Source organism: Acomys minous, assembly GCF_964271855.1.
Source record: "Acomys minous genome assembly, chromosome: 3".
In the NCBI taxonomy this organism is placed as follows: domain Eukaryota; kingdom Metazoa; phylum Chordata; class Mammalia; order Rodentia; family Muridae; genus Acomys; species Acomys minous.
The window spans coordinates 114,345,837-114,364,008 of NC_140485.1; the positions used below are offsets into that span (position 1 = coordinate 114,345,837).

The window sequence follows — 18,172 nt, forward strand, 5'->3', positions numbered from 1 at the left end:
GTGCCTGGTTCCCTCCGTTGTATCGGTCATTTCTTCTGACTCATTCTTCTCTTCTAACCTGACTCACACCTGCCCATCTTAGAGATGGAATTCCATCATCTTGGCATCACAGAAGCAACACCCACCCACCCGTCGCTGATCTCATCATCCCACGGCGCCTCAGTCCACTCACGCCGCTGACACTACCGCACGCACAGCCTACTTTCCAACACTACTCACATACACGAACTCTGGTCTCACCAAGCTCTGTGCTTTTGACTTCTCCTTCAGTTTAGTATCTACCCTTGGTGTTCTATAATCAACCGTAGTTGAGCAAAGCTTGGACTTTGTAAGACGGAAGCAGAGGATATAATCCAAAGAGAATTAGAATTAAGTGGGTGGAATGAGCAGCAGGATTACGCATGGCACCGGCAATGCAAGCATTTGTACTGGAAATGTGGACTGGATCCAGTGACATCAGGTTTAGTAGGAAGTGAAGGGCAGGAGAGGTTGTAGAGGAAGGAGGTCTGAGGGGCTTGGATACTGAGTCATGCCATTCCCTATTATTGTCACTCAGTTAAAAAAAATAACAATAATATCTGAGAGAGAAATATCCAAAGGGGAGAAAAATCAATTTCAGCCATGGAATAGCAATTTTTAAAGGTGTGTACCTAGTGTCTGTGGAATTGAGATTAAATAATGTTTCAGCAGTGGAAGGAATGATGCCGTCCGTGGCTTGTGGGTTGGAAGGGGCCAGGTACGCACAGAAGCAGTGTGCTGTGGGCAGGTGGTGTTTTCTCCCATCTTTGGGCCTCCGGTACCAGTGCACCTGCACAGAAGGACCTAGGGATCACGTTCAGCAGATGGCACGGCCTCAGACCACATGGCCTCAGAAGGCCGTGCTTTGTCATTGTCTGTGTACACACAGTGTTTAGACAGTGTTGCTGTCAGAACAGGGCCTCGGGAGTTCCTTTGTCAGGCGGGTAATTTTTCAGACTTGTCATGTAAAGTAGGGAAACAGTTTATGGCGTTTTTTTTTTTAAACACTGAGGAGATGACTAAAAACATCTCTAGTTGAAACCCTAACTTTTTAATTTATTTTTTTATTATGACTTCTTCAAAGAGCTGTATGGGTTTTGGTGCAGAGAATATGCTTCACTTTATCCAAATGTACAAATATACTTTTAAAAATCATAATTGAGAGCCTGGGGATGTCCTTGCTTGGTAAAGCTTGCCTAGCAAGCTTGTCTGGCATGTCTCAAGTCCAGTGCTCTATCCCCAGCACCACACACCTGTAATCCCAGCATTCGGTGGGTGGACATTGAAGGTCACCTTTGCCTTAGATAGAAAAGACATCCTGGGTTATTTGAGATCATATATATATATGATATATGATATATAGTGATATATGATATATATATATATATATCACTAACATCTGCATGCATGATTTATCCATGGGATTCTCGCCTGATGGGAAATAGCAGCCATGCAGAACCTTCTTTATAATCAGTGGTTCAATGAATTGTTCTTGAACCTGTGTTCTCATAACCATCACTAGGGCTGCAGGTGGATATTTGTCCATTTCCCAGAAGTCTACTAACAGCCTGAGAGACTCAGATACCCGCACCCCAACGACGGGCCCTGGCCTTGACACTGAGAGCTGGAGATGGCCACAGGGGCAGAAACACAAGCAGGAGCCTTGTTCAAGGGCTGGTAGGAGTCAGTGTCTCACAACTGTCACACCCAAGTCCCTTTGGCTCCCACAGAAGGGAATATTGACTTCTGCCAGCAGGATCCAGCCTACCGGGAACTGGAAGGCATCCTGAAAGTAGTCAGTCATCAAGGATGAGGAAGCCTTCTTCTCTCCTCACTCCACTTCTACTCTGGCAGAGGCTTGGGTAATGGCAGGGGTGCCCGCCTCCACACAGGCTGCTCCGGGAGGTGGGGGGTGGGGGGGGAGGTGTGTGGGGGAATTCCTCTAACTTCCAATTACCAGCTTTTTCCTGTGTGGGAGGACATTTTTTGGCCAAGGATTCTCCTCCCCTCCCCATGCCTGGCTGACAGTCCCCTTACTAATTTACTTTTTTGGCATCTAATTTGCATTTGTTAAGATGTCAAAAGGTACAGGCAAAGCAGTGGAGATTGGAGTCCGGCGCCCAGGAGGCCCGAGATGCTGGACGCTCTTTTTTAGGAATGGAGTCGACTATACAGGTGAAGAGGGGACGGCAGCTGGGAGGTTCCTGCCTTCTCACGACAGTCTCAAGACCCTGTAGTGATTCACAGAACAGAAACTGATATGAGGATAAAGCTTCACAGGTCATGTAAGCATTAGTGTTTGTGCTGTGGGGATTGCGGAGAAATAGTGGAATGCCTTTCCCAAGGCCACAGAGCTGGCCAAAGCTAGGATCCTGTTCCGCTCTGTGTAACTGTCATACATCTAACTACTTTGAAAGTAGCAGATACTCAGTATACATACAAACATACAGACCTACACACACATAAACACATATATACATATGCACATACATGCATACATACTATACACACATATATACACACATACATACCTACACACATATCTATACATATACACACATATACATACAAACATACATACACACATACATACACACATATACACGCATATATATATACAAACATACATACATACATACATACACACACATACATTCACATAAAACATACATATATGCCCACATGCAATATATACATACACATACATACATATATACATGCATACATACATACATACATACACTCACACACACATACATACATACACACATGAGGTGTATTGACTATCTTCCTTTCTGCAGACAGGATGCAGAGAGCTCAGGTAAACTGTAGCGCCGTGCTGGTTGGACTCATCCTGACTACTGCAGTTAGGTTGAGTTGCCCAGAAAGGGGTCACTTGAGAAGCTTTCCCAAGTGGATAGAACCCTTAGTTGAAATGTCAGCCAGCTTAAATATGTCAAAATCAATCTGTAACTTCTAAGGCTGTGGAAAGCAGTTCTGATCGCCTGCCACGGACAGTCTGTTCCATTATACAATCTGAAACATTAATAGCAGGCTTTGGAAGGCAAACTCAGGGGGAACGGATCTCACCACGGTTCCTTCAGAGAGAATGATTATGCAAACAATCGATTTGAGTGTAAGAGGCACTAAAAATACTTCATGTCCTGCCTGAGAACCTTAAGTATGCAAGTAACTTTTTAAAAGTCCTTATTAAGCCTGCTATTAGGAAGTGGTTTAAAAAAAATAAAATATAATGTGAAAAACAAAACAAGCAAACAACAACCAAAAAAAAAAAATGCAATTTCTCCTGCTAAGCAGTTACTTCAAGATTGGCTTGTCAGGTTGGAGGAGCTGCAGAATAGACTGAGCTCAGCCCATCTCCCTGTCTTGACTGCGCTGTGCACCCAGAAGGTAATGCAGCCTAGATGGACCCTGATCAAATCAGAGGTAGGCATTCCAGTTAATGGCAGTTTGAGACATCAGGACAACAGCGTTTTGGCTACTTAAGACAATCACAGCCTGACAGTGGTTCAAAAGAGGAGGCAGGTAGACACCCACCTTGTCAGGGAGACATTGGTGGCTAGGGCTCAGCACACATATTTCCAGCTTTCTGTCTGGAGTAAATAGGAAAGTAAAGAGAAAGGATATTTGGTGCTGAAATCAGTTTAAAGTCAGTTGTGAACACCCCCCGCCCTCCCCCCATCTGTCTCTGCCTCTCTGTCTCTGCGCAAAAGTATCAACTAAAACTTACATGTTTCTCTCTGATTCTTCATTTATTAAATCACTGCTTCCTACCCTTCACGTAGGGACGTGAGCTAAGTGATCCCTGCAGGGAGTAGAGTTTGAAATGTTGGCAAGGACTCAGGTGACAGGACAGTTTCAAAGATCCCTCTCTTCACAGTTTGTAGACTTTGTAGAAACATGTTTCTACATGTTCTACAGTTTCATGACATGTTCCTAGAGCCTTATTCATAATAACCAGAACATGGAAACAGCCTAAGTGTCCCTCAGTAGAAGAATGGATAAAGAAATTGTGGTACATTTACACTATGGAATACTACTTAGCTATTAAAAACAAGGAATTCCCAAAATTTGTGGACAAATGGATTGAACCAGAAATGATCATAATGAGTGAGTTAACCCAGAAGCAGAGAGACTCAAATGGTATATACTCTGGACATTAGCCCAAGGGGCATGTCCCACGAAAGTCTTCACCTACCAGGAAAGTGGGATAGATGTGAGGACATCCTATTGGGACTCTAGGTGAGAGAAGTATGGGAGAATGGGGAAACAGAAGGATCCAGAGGGTCCTAGAAACCTACAAGAAAAACATTATGACGGACAGATCTGGGTCCAGGGGTTCTGCACATACTATGGCACCAATCAAGAACAATACGTGAGTAAACATTGAACCCATACCCAGATCTAGGCAATGGACAGGACATTCTCCACAGTTGAGTGGAGAGTGGGGTCTGACTTTCACATGAACTCTGGTGCCTCATATTTGACCATGTTCCCTGGATGGGGAGGCCTGGTGGCACTCATGGGAAGGATAGCAGGCAACCAAGAAGAGACTTGATACCCTATGAGCATATACAGGGGGAGGAAGTCCCCCTCAGTTACAGTCATAGGGGAGGGGAATAGGGTGAAAATGGGAGGGAGGGAGGAATGGTAGGATACAAGGGATGGGATAATAATTGGGATGTAATATGAATGCATTAATAAATAATTAAAAGTGAAAAAAAGAAAAAAGTCTTATACTTATTTTTGATCCCAAATAGGTTTGTAAGCTAAGAGTATTCCAAATCTATGAGATAAAGAGTCAAGAAAACAATTGACTTGGGTTGTTTGTTTTTATGAAAATAATACCTACCCTTTAAAAATTGAGCCAACTAGTCTAAAGACATAGAATTAATAAAAGTCAGTGGTGACCTCTAGATGCTCCTTACGTATACAGTGAGAGCAGCTTTCTTTTTCATTAATTGTTTTGCCACTAACAGGGACTGAACCCAGGACCTTATGCGTGCCGGTCAAGTGCTTTGCCGCTGAGCTACATCCTCCAGGGGTGGGCATAGCTTTTTTTCTGATATCAAAGGCACAGAACTAGACATATAAAGTCACGTATACACATTTCTTTACAAGTTCAGGATTATTATAGTCTGACGAGACGTAATCCCTCTTGTAACATTTAATCAAAGTGGGATGGCTGTATGTTTTCCAGTCTATTAGCATCTGTGTTCAACAGTGGGAAATTTCAAGTGGACAGAAGTAAGCAGATTTAGAGGCACTCAGACTTAATTTAGTATTTTTCTGTACAAAAAATTGTTTGTCTCAAAGAAAAAAAAACCCAACAGACCAACACTGAACATACTGTTCTAGATCCTTCCCCGCCCCCCCCCCACCCCACCCCCATGATTCACCCTCCCTCCTTGGGCAGAACCGGCACTGCTCCTTGCCTGCAGATACCATTATTAGGGAGACTTGTTCTGCCTAATTTAAAATGCACATGAATGTGTTTCTATTCCATAGGCGCCTGCCTGTTTCATCACAAAATGTTATTTCTTGTAAATCAACCAGACACATTCCTGTATCTCTAGGTAACTACACTGCTGGGATGGTCCCAGGCAGTTATATCGCCCAGCCGTATTGTCCTAGCTAGCGGTCCACTGTCAACTTGGCAAACAGCTAATAGTTAGTCACCTGTGAGGGGGGCCTCAGTTGAAGGCTAGTCTAGACCACCTTGGCCTATGGGCACACTCAGTGGGGACTGTTTTGATTTTAATTGATGTAGGCAGGCCCAGCCTACTGTAGGCAGCAGTGTCCATGGGCAAGTGGTCGTGGGTTACATAAAAAAGCCAAGTGTCCCTGAACGAGCCAGCAAGCAGCCTTCCCTCTTCAGTTTCTACCTCAGTCCCAGTTTAAGCTCCCATCCTGACTTCCCTCAGTGATGGACTGTGTCCAGAAAGTGTAAGCCCAAGAAGCCGCTTTCTTCTCTAAGAAAGTTCCGGTCTGGGTGTTTTATCACAGCAGAAAGGCAACTAATAGTACACTAATAATACAGAATTAGTTTGTTCGATTTTTCTTAATTGGATTTTAGTGCAGTGGATGTCGTGTCTTCTTGTACGTCTACAGAAATTTCCATTTACACCTCCATGTAAAATGGGAGCTATTTCACATCTGCTAATTATTGCAGATATGGAATTTACACTCTTAGAAGAAAATATCAACCTTTGGAATATAGAGTCCACGTTCGCTCTCTGCATTCTGAGCCTCTCTTACTGGCTGCATACAGATTTATTTTACTCACTTATGGAGTAATGGCAAGGTGCTTCTGCTGGGAACTCCCCTTTCAACCTGACTAATGTCCTTTCACAAGTTTATTTTGTATAAAGTTAACACTAAAACGTTAGCTTCTTTTCTGCCTCTCATTTTATGTTATTCATGTTTTAATTTTGTGCTTTTGGAAAATCTGACGGAGTACAATCTCTGGTTAATTAGGATTACTGATACATAGATTTATTTCGGCAATCCAATTCTTTTTCCTTTTTCCTTGGCCTTTTATATGGTGACAACACATTGGCTGGTTTCTTCATGGATTTTTTTTTCCTTCTAGTGCTTTGAAAATTAAATATTCTTCTTATATAACTAAAATATTATTAATTTGTATTTGAGTGAGTGTCTTTAAAAATACATTTTAAACTAAGCATCCTAACTGGATGTTTCTCTCTCAGAGATCCATTTAAAAACTGAGGGACGGTAAAAGGGAATGGCATGACTCAGTATCAAGCCCCCCCCGGAGTTCCTTCCTCTACAACCTCTCCTGCCCTTCACTTCCTACTAAACCTGCTGTCACTGGATCCAGCCCACATTTCCAGTTATAAACCCACCGATCCCCTCGCTCTTCTCAGTACAAATGTTTGTATTGCTGTTGCAATGTGTAATTCTGTGGCTAATTCCACCCACTTATTCTAATTTGCCTTTGTTCCTACCTTTTAGGGGGTTAATATCCCCTGATTCTGTCTTATAGAGCCCAAGCTTTACTCAGCTATGATTGCCGAGACAAGCACAGCCTAGAAAGACGAGTTATCTATAGTGAGTGGTAGAGAACAAACAGTAAGTGTCAGCGTGGTGAACCCTCCTCACAAGGCAGAGGCAGCAAGATCTCTGAGTTGGAGGCTAGCCTGGTCTACAAAGGGAGTTCTAGGACAGTTCTAGGGCCACACAGAGAAACCCTGCTTGAAAAACAGACAACGAAACAAAAACCAAACAACAACAACCTGTTCCCTGGTATTTAACGCTACTCTTTCCTGGTTGTTTTTCTTGCGCTTTGTGGTCTCCCTATATGGTGTGTAGGAATAGTTCTTGCTCTGCCTTCTCCTTTTTCCTCCTTCCTGTCTACCTCCATCCTCTCTGATTTCCCCTTCCTCCTTCGCTTTCTTATTTGTACTTGGGGCTGAGTTTACTTTATCAACTTGACTATTTCTTTTTCATCAGCTGTGGAAGTTTCTGGGCGTAATCTCTCTGATTTCTCTCTCTCCAATTCTGTCTATAGTTTCTCCTTCCAGAAGGAGGGCTTCTCAACAGGCCAGTCAGGGCCTTTAACTCTGTGCAGCATGCCCTTGTTTGTTCACAGTGCTTTGCTTTCCATACTTGACTCAGAAACATCCTCTAATTGCACTTGTCTCCAGGAGTGAAGAACAGACACTCCACCATGCACACACATTATAATCTAGTGCTACCATTCCCTTCTGTGGGGTCCCTTTCAACACCCCGGTCTTCTTGCAAGCACGCCACCATGTGCTTTTTAGTGCTTCTCTTGCTTCTTTGTTAATTCAAAGTCTGTTTTTAAAGTTACCCACCCCCTTTTGTTTTATTAACATCGGTCCCTTGAGTCATACTACGTGGGGACTCTTCTGACTGCCATAGTGACCATTTAGTGACGATGCTTATTTTTCTTCCTAACCATGAGCTCGTCTTTGACAGACTGTGCCTTCTGTGAATGCTGCAAGGTTATTCTGAAAGGTTTTTCCATGGTATCTCCAGCCCATGGTTTTCCAGCACAGTTTTATCAGTGTCTTTCAACATATCAGTTTAGGAGGTTAAAAGGATCTCTTATAATTTCTCTTTATTAACAAAGTACTTTGTATGTTTATGAGCTTTTAGGGGTTTTCACGTGTAGAAATTCCCACTTATGACCTATTTCCCATCTTTAAAGCCTTTGTGTTTAAAAGACGCTGCTAATAGTAGAGGCAGGGTCCTGTTCTTGCCACTTGGATTGCGATTTGTCCCTGTTGGCTGTTTTGTTCTCAAACTGACAGTGTTTGGTTTACCTCTCAGGAGTTTTACATTTTATGCATTGACAGCTACATTTTAAAAACATGGTTAATGTTTTTTTTATTTTGTTACTATGACAAAAAGAAAATTACCAAGGGCTTTGAATTTATGAAGTGTTGTTATAGGAAGGGAAAAACCAATTTGCCATTAGAATAATTTGGTTTTGCAAATGGAGTATTTTGCAGAAATAATGTTTCCCGGAAAAAAAACAATAAAAAGCTTAGGTATTTAGATTAATGCAAATTATGAAAACATTAATGAGAAGAAAACAACTTATCCAGTGGAGAGATGACTACAGGACTAGGCTTGGAGGTGGAAGATTAGTTGAGTAGAGTGTGGGAAATAATTGAGATTCAACGAGCTTACAAACATTTCTCAGAACTTATTCTTAAGTAGATAAACCTACACAGGAGCTTTTTAAAAAGGATTATAATCACAGATAACGCTTGGGTGATGTTTCCAACCGTCAAATGTCCTGGCTGTTGGGTTCACTGTTTAGTAAGCTTGCATTATTTATTTGTTTTGTTTTAATAACGCGTGGGTGATAATTTTGACCTCTTATATAATAGATTCTTGTGAAATAGCTGATGTATGACCACTTTCAACCTGAAATATCAGCAATTTAATCTAGTACGGTCTATGAACATCATAGCTTATGCTTTCTACCTCTTTGTTTCTGTCCATACTGGCTACACTATGGGTGTGTGTGTGTCAAGGCTCATTTATGAACTGTGACATTTCATAATTCAGAATGATCACTTGTATAATCAGAACATCTCTGAAGGAAGTAAATGATCTGCTCAAGACTACAGAATACAGATGAAATGATACCATCTTTGATGGCATGCATTTTTAAGTAGAGAAGCACAGAGCAGTATGTGTGATGTTCGTAGATTCTTATTTCAGAGCCATGTAGAGGAGCATTACTCTTCTTACGTCTCCTGCAGCAGTTCTGTCTTGCCCTCTCCTTGGGTTCATTTCTGATTTGTGTTAAAGTACAAGAGCCGTTCTAGCAAAGGATGGGAAGTTTTGTGTATTCATCCTCATGGGCACAGTCACTTACTTAGCTTTCCTGGGACCCTGGGTTACATGAGCTGCTGAAGAAAACAGCATGATGTCATGGACTGGTGCTGTAACAAGTAGTTTACAGCTGGGGTGTGCTTCCAGTTGTAGCCTCCTCCTAGTCTTCGGTCCTATGTTATTCCTGGGTATTCTAACTCTCTGCTTCCATTCTCAATGCAGACGATGGTCTTATACACAGTTTACCCCTCACTGGACAGTGGCTTCCCCACGTGTTGTACTCATCCATGACTTTGTTCTTGGTTGGCTTTGCCTAGAAACTCCAGAGACATCATCGACATTAAGCGAACACGAACTTGTCTTTTTCTTTGCCCTTTCAGTGACTTTTGGGAAAAGGTGATTTTTTTTTCAAAATTAGTTCACCACTGGAGGGGTCCATTAATAGGTTTTCTTCCATAACAGACAGTCCATCAGAACCTCATACTTTCAGATCTTCTGTGTCTACCATTACCCCGTTGGTCCCTTTGCATTGACATAACATAGGCAAGCCTTTCTGTTTTGTTTAGATTGGATTAAAAAAATACATAGAATGTACCATAAGTACACAGAAGAAATATAAACTATATGTGCAGTCTATAATAATCTTATTTAGCTGAAAACTAGAGCCTTGCCAAGATTTTGAAGACCTTGGGTGCATACTCTTCTCTCTGCCTCCAATTAACACCTTGAGTTTTTGCTCATCCTCCTTGCTTGCCTTTGTAGTTTAACACACGTGTCCTGAAGAAGCACTCGTTAGTCTCACACAGATTTCCAGTGTAAGTGTACTTTAAATTCATAGTCTCGGAAAGCGGTTTATCATGCACAAGTTATTGCAACAGCAAACAAATAGTGCAAGCTTACTGAAAAGTGAACTCAACAGTTAGGATTCCTTAGGGTGGGAAAGATCATCCGATCATCTCTTATAGGTATAACCTTTAAGAGTTCCTGTAGGTTTATCTAGTAAAGAATCAATCTTGAGAAATGTTGCAGGTCTTGTATGCCTTTTTCATTTAGACACATTATATGCTGCTGCTGTTGTTGTTCTGTCTTTATTTCTGAGCTGGCGATTAAATCCACGACCACTAACATACTAGGCAAGCAGTCTACCTTATAGCTACGTCCCCAGCTCTATATTTTACTTTTAGCTTGAGACTAGATCTGTCCTCAAACTTGACATTGTCCTGTCTATGCTACTAACTCCACCTTACCTTCTATCTTATTCCCTTTCCCGGCACACGGTTGCAGTGTCTATAACTGTGAATGACGTCTTGAATTGCAAACAGAAAACTTGATTTGATTTTATTTTTCTGGCCTCATTGCTCAAGCACAAATTCCCACCTTAAGCAAACAAACAACCCCCTTTCATAAACTGAGTGTCTAGTTCAATCATGATCTTTCCTCTTTCTCTTAAGACTAAACATTTAGAAATCATAGCTCACCATGACTACCCATGTCTTAGTCCCATACAGGCCTTATCTGATAACTCCAAGGCCAAGGCCATCATGTATGCTTTTTAAACATTAACAAAGCTCATGACAGGCTATTTTTCTTACTTGGCTCCCTATTAAAGGTTAAAATAGGCCATAAAGAGTTTGGCATCTGGTACTCTTCATCTTGAACATAGCACACCTTATCTTACTGTAATATTTCTTTTTTAAAATATTTTATTAATTTATTCATATTATATCTAAATTTTTATCCCATCCTTGTATCTTCCCATTCTTCCCTCCCTCCTGCTTTCCCCCTACTCCCCTCCCCTATGACTGTGACTGAGGGGGACCTCCTCCCCCTATATATGATCATAGGGTATCAAGTCTGTTCTTGGTAAGCTGCTATCCTTCCTCTGAGTGCCTCGAGGCCTCCCCATATAGGAAACGTGGTCAAAAATGGGGCACCAGAGTTCATGGGAAAGTCAGTCCCCACTCTCCACTCAGCGGTGAAGAATGTCCTGTCCATCGGCTAGATCTGGAATATTTCTTTGATAAGAGTGAAAATTCCAATGCATAGAGTGGATAACTCTTGGAATTCTTGTACTCTGCGAGCCTCAACGTTCTGAATGAATCTGTGTGGATGATGGGAGGGGGAAAGGGGGGAAAATTGACTTTGTATCTGAAAGCACCTAAATCTGTTTTTAGGAGTTTCTTTTTTTCATTTTTCTTTTTTTATTAATTTATTCAGATTACATCTCAATTGTTATCCCATCCCTTGTATCCTCCTATTCCTCCCTCCCTCCCGTTTTCACCCTATTCCTCTCCCTTAGGTCTCATGACTGAGGAGGACCTCCTCCCCCACTATATGGTCATAGGCTATCAAGTCTCATCTTGGTAGTCTGCTTATTATTTCTCTGAGTGCCACCAGGCCTCCCCACCAAGGAGAAGTGGTCAAATATGGGGCATCAGAGTTCTGAGACAGCAATAGAAGCGACACCAGTAGGGAGAAGTCCAACCCCGTGCTGCCATTCTTCCAGAGGTTTGGTTCACAGTGTAGTCAAGGATCTAGACTGAGAAACATCACCCTGGCTGGCCGGCAGGACTGGTAAATAGCTTGTTCTCTGAGCAAGGGTCTTGCTGCAACAAGATTGTCGATGGCCGGGGCCTATATTCAGTCTGCATTCGCACAAGTTTAGAAGAGGGAATTAAAGTGATAACCACGTGATTCAAAGACCAAACATTTGTTGTCTCAATTATCTCTCTTCAGGGTAATTATCCTAGTGATTTAGTGTCATTTACTGTGTCCCTTCACATTTGTGCTCATACAAAGACACCTGATTGTAAGCACCATAAACCCTCCTGTGCTCAAAGCACCGACAGGTGCCGCAACACATCCACAGAGGAGCAGTAAGACGTGGCCTTCAAGCTGTCCTCAATCTAAAGGGAGATCAACTGAAGTAGAAAACTAATTTAGTTCACAAACGAGATGACAAGTACCGCTGAAGAAACAGAAAGGGGACAGGAAGGGCCACGTGCAGGGAGCTCGACTCACCAGCTTGGCAATCTACTCTCCTATGAAGCAGATACAAGACGCAACATCTGACCTGACCTCTCCATTTCCCACCCTCAGCCCCGTTTGGTTTTATAGAACAACTACATTGCTAGCTCGTTTCTCTGTTGAGCCCTTTGCTGGGGACACAGCTCCAAACGTGCTTTGGGAGTTGCTGGCCATCCGCCTGTAGGTGCCACGTCGTATGCAACCCCCCCACCCCCCACCCCCGCGCCCCAGCAGGTTCTGATGGGCCACACACTCTCTGGAATGCTTCCAACTAGTGGCAGAGCACGGTTGGGCCCCACAGTTGTTCCCTGGGCTGACTTTTCTAGTTGGCCAGCTGACCACCGGTGTTGCCCTCCATAGTAATCCTCTATTTCTAATTCTGTCGTGACATCTGCTTCCCATAAGCCATAAACTGGCACACTAAAAGTTTATTTTTGAATTTTAGCACTTAGCTGTAAGTGGCTGTTTGTGTTTCACTCTGTAAACTAGCACGCTTCCTTTCCACATGATAAACATTGTTTTGCTTTGTTCTTATGAAGCCGGGCATATTTTCAACATGTGATTTCAGGGTAGATTGGACCCCCTTGGCTCTGCCAGACTTTACAAAGGTTTACCCTACAGCTAGCTGGGACTTGACAGGCTTCTGGGGACAGTGTGGAGGTGCCGTCGTCACTTACTTCTCCTCAGTAATGCCTTTCTCCCTTCTCCATGGAAGAGTTGGCTGAAATTCAAAGACTTGATGAGTAAGTTCTTCAGAAAGATTGTTTTTTTTCCCCTGCCATTCTTTAATGCAAATTATTTTTATATCTCTTGAATAACAGGTGATTTGATTAGAAAAATAAGCCTGTGGTCTAGCATTTCAGAAGCTAGCATTAATTTCAGTGAACCTGTGTGAACTCTTAGGCAGTTTTCTCTATGGAAAGTTCCTCTTCTCTCTCACCCTTTCCCTGTCTCTTTCTCATCCATAAAACTATGAGGAAAATTCATTCTTGAAGTTAAAACAACACATCGTGTTCTAGAAATAGGTTGCAACCTCTAAATAGCAGAAATATATAGAAGTTAATTTTTAGTTGTTAGATGTTCTGTCCCGCTGGTTGCAATGTATATAATAACGGCAACAGCAAAACCTGCACATTATGTTTTCTCAAACTGCTACCTTGAAAATCATGTATTTGGGAACAAGAGTGACTGTGCTCCGGTGAAGCTGTGGAGCTGAGTTTCATCCTATCCCTGGGAGGACACTTTGGTGTTTCTGGCTTCAGAGTCTCGGAGATCTCTACGAGAGCAGGAGTTCTGTGTGGTCCAGATGGTGGAGAGAGCGGTGGGGAGGGAGGGGCAGGAGGCCAACCTGGGCTTGGTTTCGATGCTTTGTTCTCATCTTACACGTGTGAAACTTGGCTTGAATACATATCTAAAAGGCCAACAAAAGTTCAACAGATTTTCAAAATCGGTGGACTGACAGGACATTAATTTTTCCATTTTATGTGTGTGTGCTTGAGTTTATGCTTGTATATGCATACATGTGTATTACATGTATGTGTACAGAGGTATACAGAGGTTCATATGTGTGTACTATGTGCATATATGTGTGGAGGGTCAAGGTCAATGTCAGGTGCCTTCAATCACTATCTTTATTCATTTACTTGTTTATCCTCTCTCTCTCTCTCTCTCTCTCTCTCTCTCTCTCTCTCTCTGTGTGTGTGTGTGTGTGTGTGTGTGTGTGTGTGTGTGTGTGTGTGTTGGCACTCACAGAAACCAGAATTCTGGGGCTGGAGTTACAAGGATCGTTAGCTACCCAACATGGGGTGCTGAGATCTGAACTAGGGTCTTCTGGAAGAGTATCAAGCGTTCCTAACTGCTAAGTCATCTCTCCAGCCGTAGCAATGCTTTGCTCTTTGTAAGATGAGTTTGATTTATGTGGTACTGGCGACTGGACACAGGACCTCATAAAGAACAGGCAAGGACCTGACCACTCACCTATCCCAGCCCACTTCTTGCTCTCAGATTCAGGCTGGCAAGGCATTCCCCAGTGTGGCACTGTGCCCTCAGGTCGTTCATGCCATGATAACAATGTAATCACTTGGCTGAGAATAGCCTGTCCCTGCAAAGGTCCCTACTGCTTTCCACTTGTAACTACCACAGGGTGCATTGAATTTATGCAAATACTTCATTCCTCCTCCTGCTGCTGCTGCTCCTTTTAAAGTTATTACTGTATGTGTGGGCAACAGCGCATGTGCCACAGTGCACATTTCAAAGTTGAAGGACCATCCTGAGGAGCCAGCGCTCTCCTTCTTATGGAATCAGAGACTCAAACTCATGTTGCCAGACTTGTGTGGCAAGCACCTTTCCCTGCTGAGCTATCCTGATCACCTTTGTTTCCTTCCTTCTTCTCCTCCCCCTCTTCCTCTGGTTTCTTCTTCTTGACACAGGCCTTTCTATTTTATGCGTGGATAATATACTTGTGATCTGAAATTTATATTTCTGCCCAGATCTTGGCCCTGGAATTGCCTTTAAGTCATACATTCAGTATTGGTTGCCCCTTTGTCTCGGTTGTGTTAAAAAAAAAAAAAAAAGATTGCTGTCCAGAAGCCTGTGAGCTGTCAAGACATCTGTGACACCACAGATGTCAAGCAGTACCCTCTGGGCTTTGTGCTTTACAGCTGGCGTCCACATGACTTCTCCGGGTTGACATGTAAGCAGCACCTCAAACTCAGCAAGCTCACACCTGCATTTTGGCTTCCCTAACACATTTCCTTACTGTCGTCCCCACTGAGCATATTTCTCCCCTCCGTCTGCACCAATTAATATCACAACTGCCCCCAGCCAAGACTCTGGAAATGTCCTACATTCTCCTCTCTTCTTCTCTTTCATGTGTGTGTGTGTGCGTGTGCATATATGTGTGCATTTGTATGTGTAGAGGCACATTTGTGTGTGCACACATGTAAACATGTGTATATGTAAGCCTGATGTCAATTTCAGGAATCATCCTCCATCCCTTATCCCTCGAGTCTCATCTTGTATCCTTCTGAAAACTATTTTGCTGCATCTGTTCTTGTCAGCATCTTCTCTCACAATCCTATGTAAGCCTTGATCCCTCACTATTTGTTTGTTTGTTTGCTTATCTTAGTTTTTGATGCATGTGTATATGTATGTGGTTTTTGTAGGTAGGTGCACATCTCTCTCTCTCTCTCTCTCTCTCTCTCTCTCTCTCTCTCTCTCTCTTTCTCTTTCTCTGTCTCTTTCTCTGTCTCTCTCTCTCTGTCTTTCTCTCTCTCTCTCTCTCTCTCTCTCTCTCTCTCTCTGTGTGTGTGTGTGTGTGTGTGTGTGTGTGTGTCTGTGTGCGCGCCAACTATTGTCATCAAATGTCTTCTCAATGGCTCTCCAACTTATTTTTTGAGACAGGACACTTCATCGTATCTGAAGTTCGCAAATTGGCCATAGTAGAAGGCCATGGAGCTGTCTGTAGCCCCCTGTCCCTCACCTTCCTGAGCACTGAGGTTACAGACAGGCTTTGGTACCTGGCCTTCCCGTGGGTGCTGGCTCAGCTTTTCATGCCTCCGTGGCAAGTACTTTACCAAAGAAGCCATCTCCTCAGCCCATGTATTGAGCTTCTAAGCAAACCCCTCTGGACGTGGGATATAAAAGGCTCGGAGTTTAGCTAGTTCACTCATTAACTGAAGTCATGATGACTTTTTTATTCCATAGATAACCTGAGAGAACTGAGTGCCCATCTCCACCTCACATTCCACAGACATCTCTGTGGAGCTAAGTGTCTGCAAGTTAGCTTTAGGAAGGTGGGAGGAACAAAGCCAAGGAACCAGGCACCACGGGGGAAGGTAGAAGGAGGAAAGGTTTGCCCTGTGGGGACAAGTCTGTTCTTCTAGAAACCTGTGATGAAGTGCCAGGGCTGCAGGTGTTGGGAGGAAGAGCAGAGGAAAGTGGCCATGTTTCTCAGTGCCCTGTCAAGACAGAAAGATCTAGCTTAGGCTGAGGTCATGAACCCTCTATCCTACAAGTGCTCCCCAGCCTTGTGCACTTGACCTGCCAGGACCTGGCTTCCTTCTTTATGATATGCATCATTCAGTGATGTGGTGAAATATGACCCTGTACCAGTAGTGACATGATGGGCAGGCGGGGGCGGGGGGGCAGAGTCTCCATAACTTGATAGCTCTTACATTTTGAAAGGCTGCGGAACTTCTCTTTTATGCTTTATGAGGAAATTTCCCATCTCTTCCCTATGCACGATTAACCCTTGCTCCACCTAGGTGCCAAAGAACCGCTTTTTTTTTTCTGCTGCCCATAAGACTGGTCCCAAAGGGTTTCTGGAGTTGTATGCTTGACCTGCCAGGAGCTGGTCGTATTTAGTCAGAGTGTTTTGATCTAGGTGTGGGTGCGTTCGTGTGCTGTGTGCATGTATGGAAGTGCGACTCATTATTGAACCTTCCTCATTATCATAGGGGTGAGTCACTTGAAAACTGAATTAGAAAGAATTGGTCACATCAAGGGGTCAGCATTTGAATTTGGTGTTTGTCCGTTTTATCTTTTGGCACGGGATCTTGCCCTGTAGCCAGGCTAGCTTCCAATGTGAGATCCTCCTGTCTAGATTCCTAAGGGCTAGGGTAACAAGTGTGTGGCATCATGCTCAGGCAAAAATGCTTCTTAGACTACTTTTACAGATATGCTGCTTTTTTTCCTTTTATATTTTAAATGTCATGCATGATCACCTTGATAATTACCTAAGAATTTTGTTTTGAAAGAAGTCTTTTTCATTGTTGTTTTGCTTGACCTAGGGCCTCACTGTGTTGCCTTGACTGGCCTAGAATTTGACCTGCTCCTGTCTCTGCCTCCTGAGATCAAAGGTGTGTGTCAGCACACGTAGCTAGAAAGAGTCTTTTTGGTTTTGATATGTCCTTAGTAGAGTAACAATTATTAGATGTTAGGGAATGCATGTTGTTGTATGCTTCAAATCCCATTCCTCAAGTGTAGAGACAGGAGAATGGCTCCAAGTTTGAGACTAGCAAGTTCCAGGCCAGCCAATGCCACATGGTGAGATCTTGTGCCAGAAAACTCTAAGCAAGCAAGGATTCCATGCTAATAACTACTGCTGCTTCGGGTTACAAAATAAAGGACGCCATAAGACAGCATGTATTAGTTGCCAAGTCACATTCATCAGTCAGTTTTTTAACTCCAGTGCACAGAATCAAAGATCTTTAAAGACTGTATTTTATGAAAAAAATCAACATTATTTTGGTTTGCAATTGTCAAGGAACATGTTTTCTTATCAGTAGATTAAGTGCTTATCTTTTAATCATAGATTTGCTGTGCATGTCTTCACATATAGTGAATTCACAGAAAATCTCTAATAACGTGAAGATCAATAGCATTCAAAACTAAGCTTCTCCAGTTGCTTAATTTTTTTCATTTTATTTCAATTAACAGGCCCTTATCCATCCAATTACTAAGCCTTGACATTATCTTGACCACTTTCTCTATCTGACCACTCACATATAATGTCAAGATCTTTTTATTTTGTCTTCTAAATAGTTCTGTCTTCTTTCAACTCTCTTTCTCCTGCCTGGCTCATCCCGTTTGCCTGGATTATTGGAGGGGCTTAGAAATCCTCCTTTTAAGAAGCTCATCCTGGTGCCTTTACACATCCCATACAGCAGCAGGATTCTTCTTTCTCTTCCCCCTCCTCTCCCTCCCCCTCCTCCTCTTCTTCCTCTTCCTCCTCCTCCTTCTTCCTTCTTCCTCCTCCTCCTTCTTCCTTCTT

At 42.9% G+C, this 18,172-nt stretch overlaps 1 protein-coding gene across 6 annotated transcripts in view; it reads left to right on the forward strand.

The window, feature by feature from the left end:
- The window catches only part of TMEM200A (transmembrane protein 200A), a 67,273-nt gene that overhangs the window by 28,608 nt on the left and 20,493 nt on the right, over nucleotides 1-18,172 (forward strand). For 2 of the 6 annotated variants that reach the window (XM_084777739.1, XM_084777738.1), the window contains exon 1: nucleotides 1,744-1,880. The exons of 3 other annotated variants lie outside the window; for them this stretch is intronic. In XM_084777739.1, the coding sequence (XP_084633865.1) occupies nucleotides 1,828-1,880 (53 nt within the window). In that variant the 5' untranslated portion in view covers nucleotides 1,744-1,827. Of the gene's footprint in view, nucleotides 1-1,743; nucleotides 1,881-13,002; nucleotides 13,143-18,172 lie in introns of those variants that run through there. One more of the 6 variants, XM_084777740.1, reaches the window with a different exon arrangement.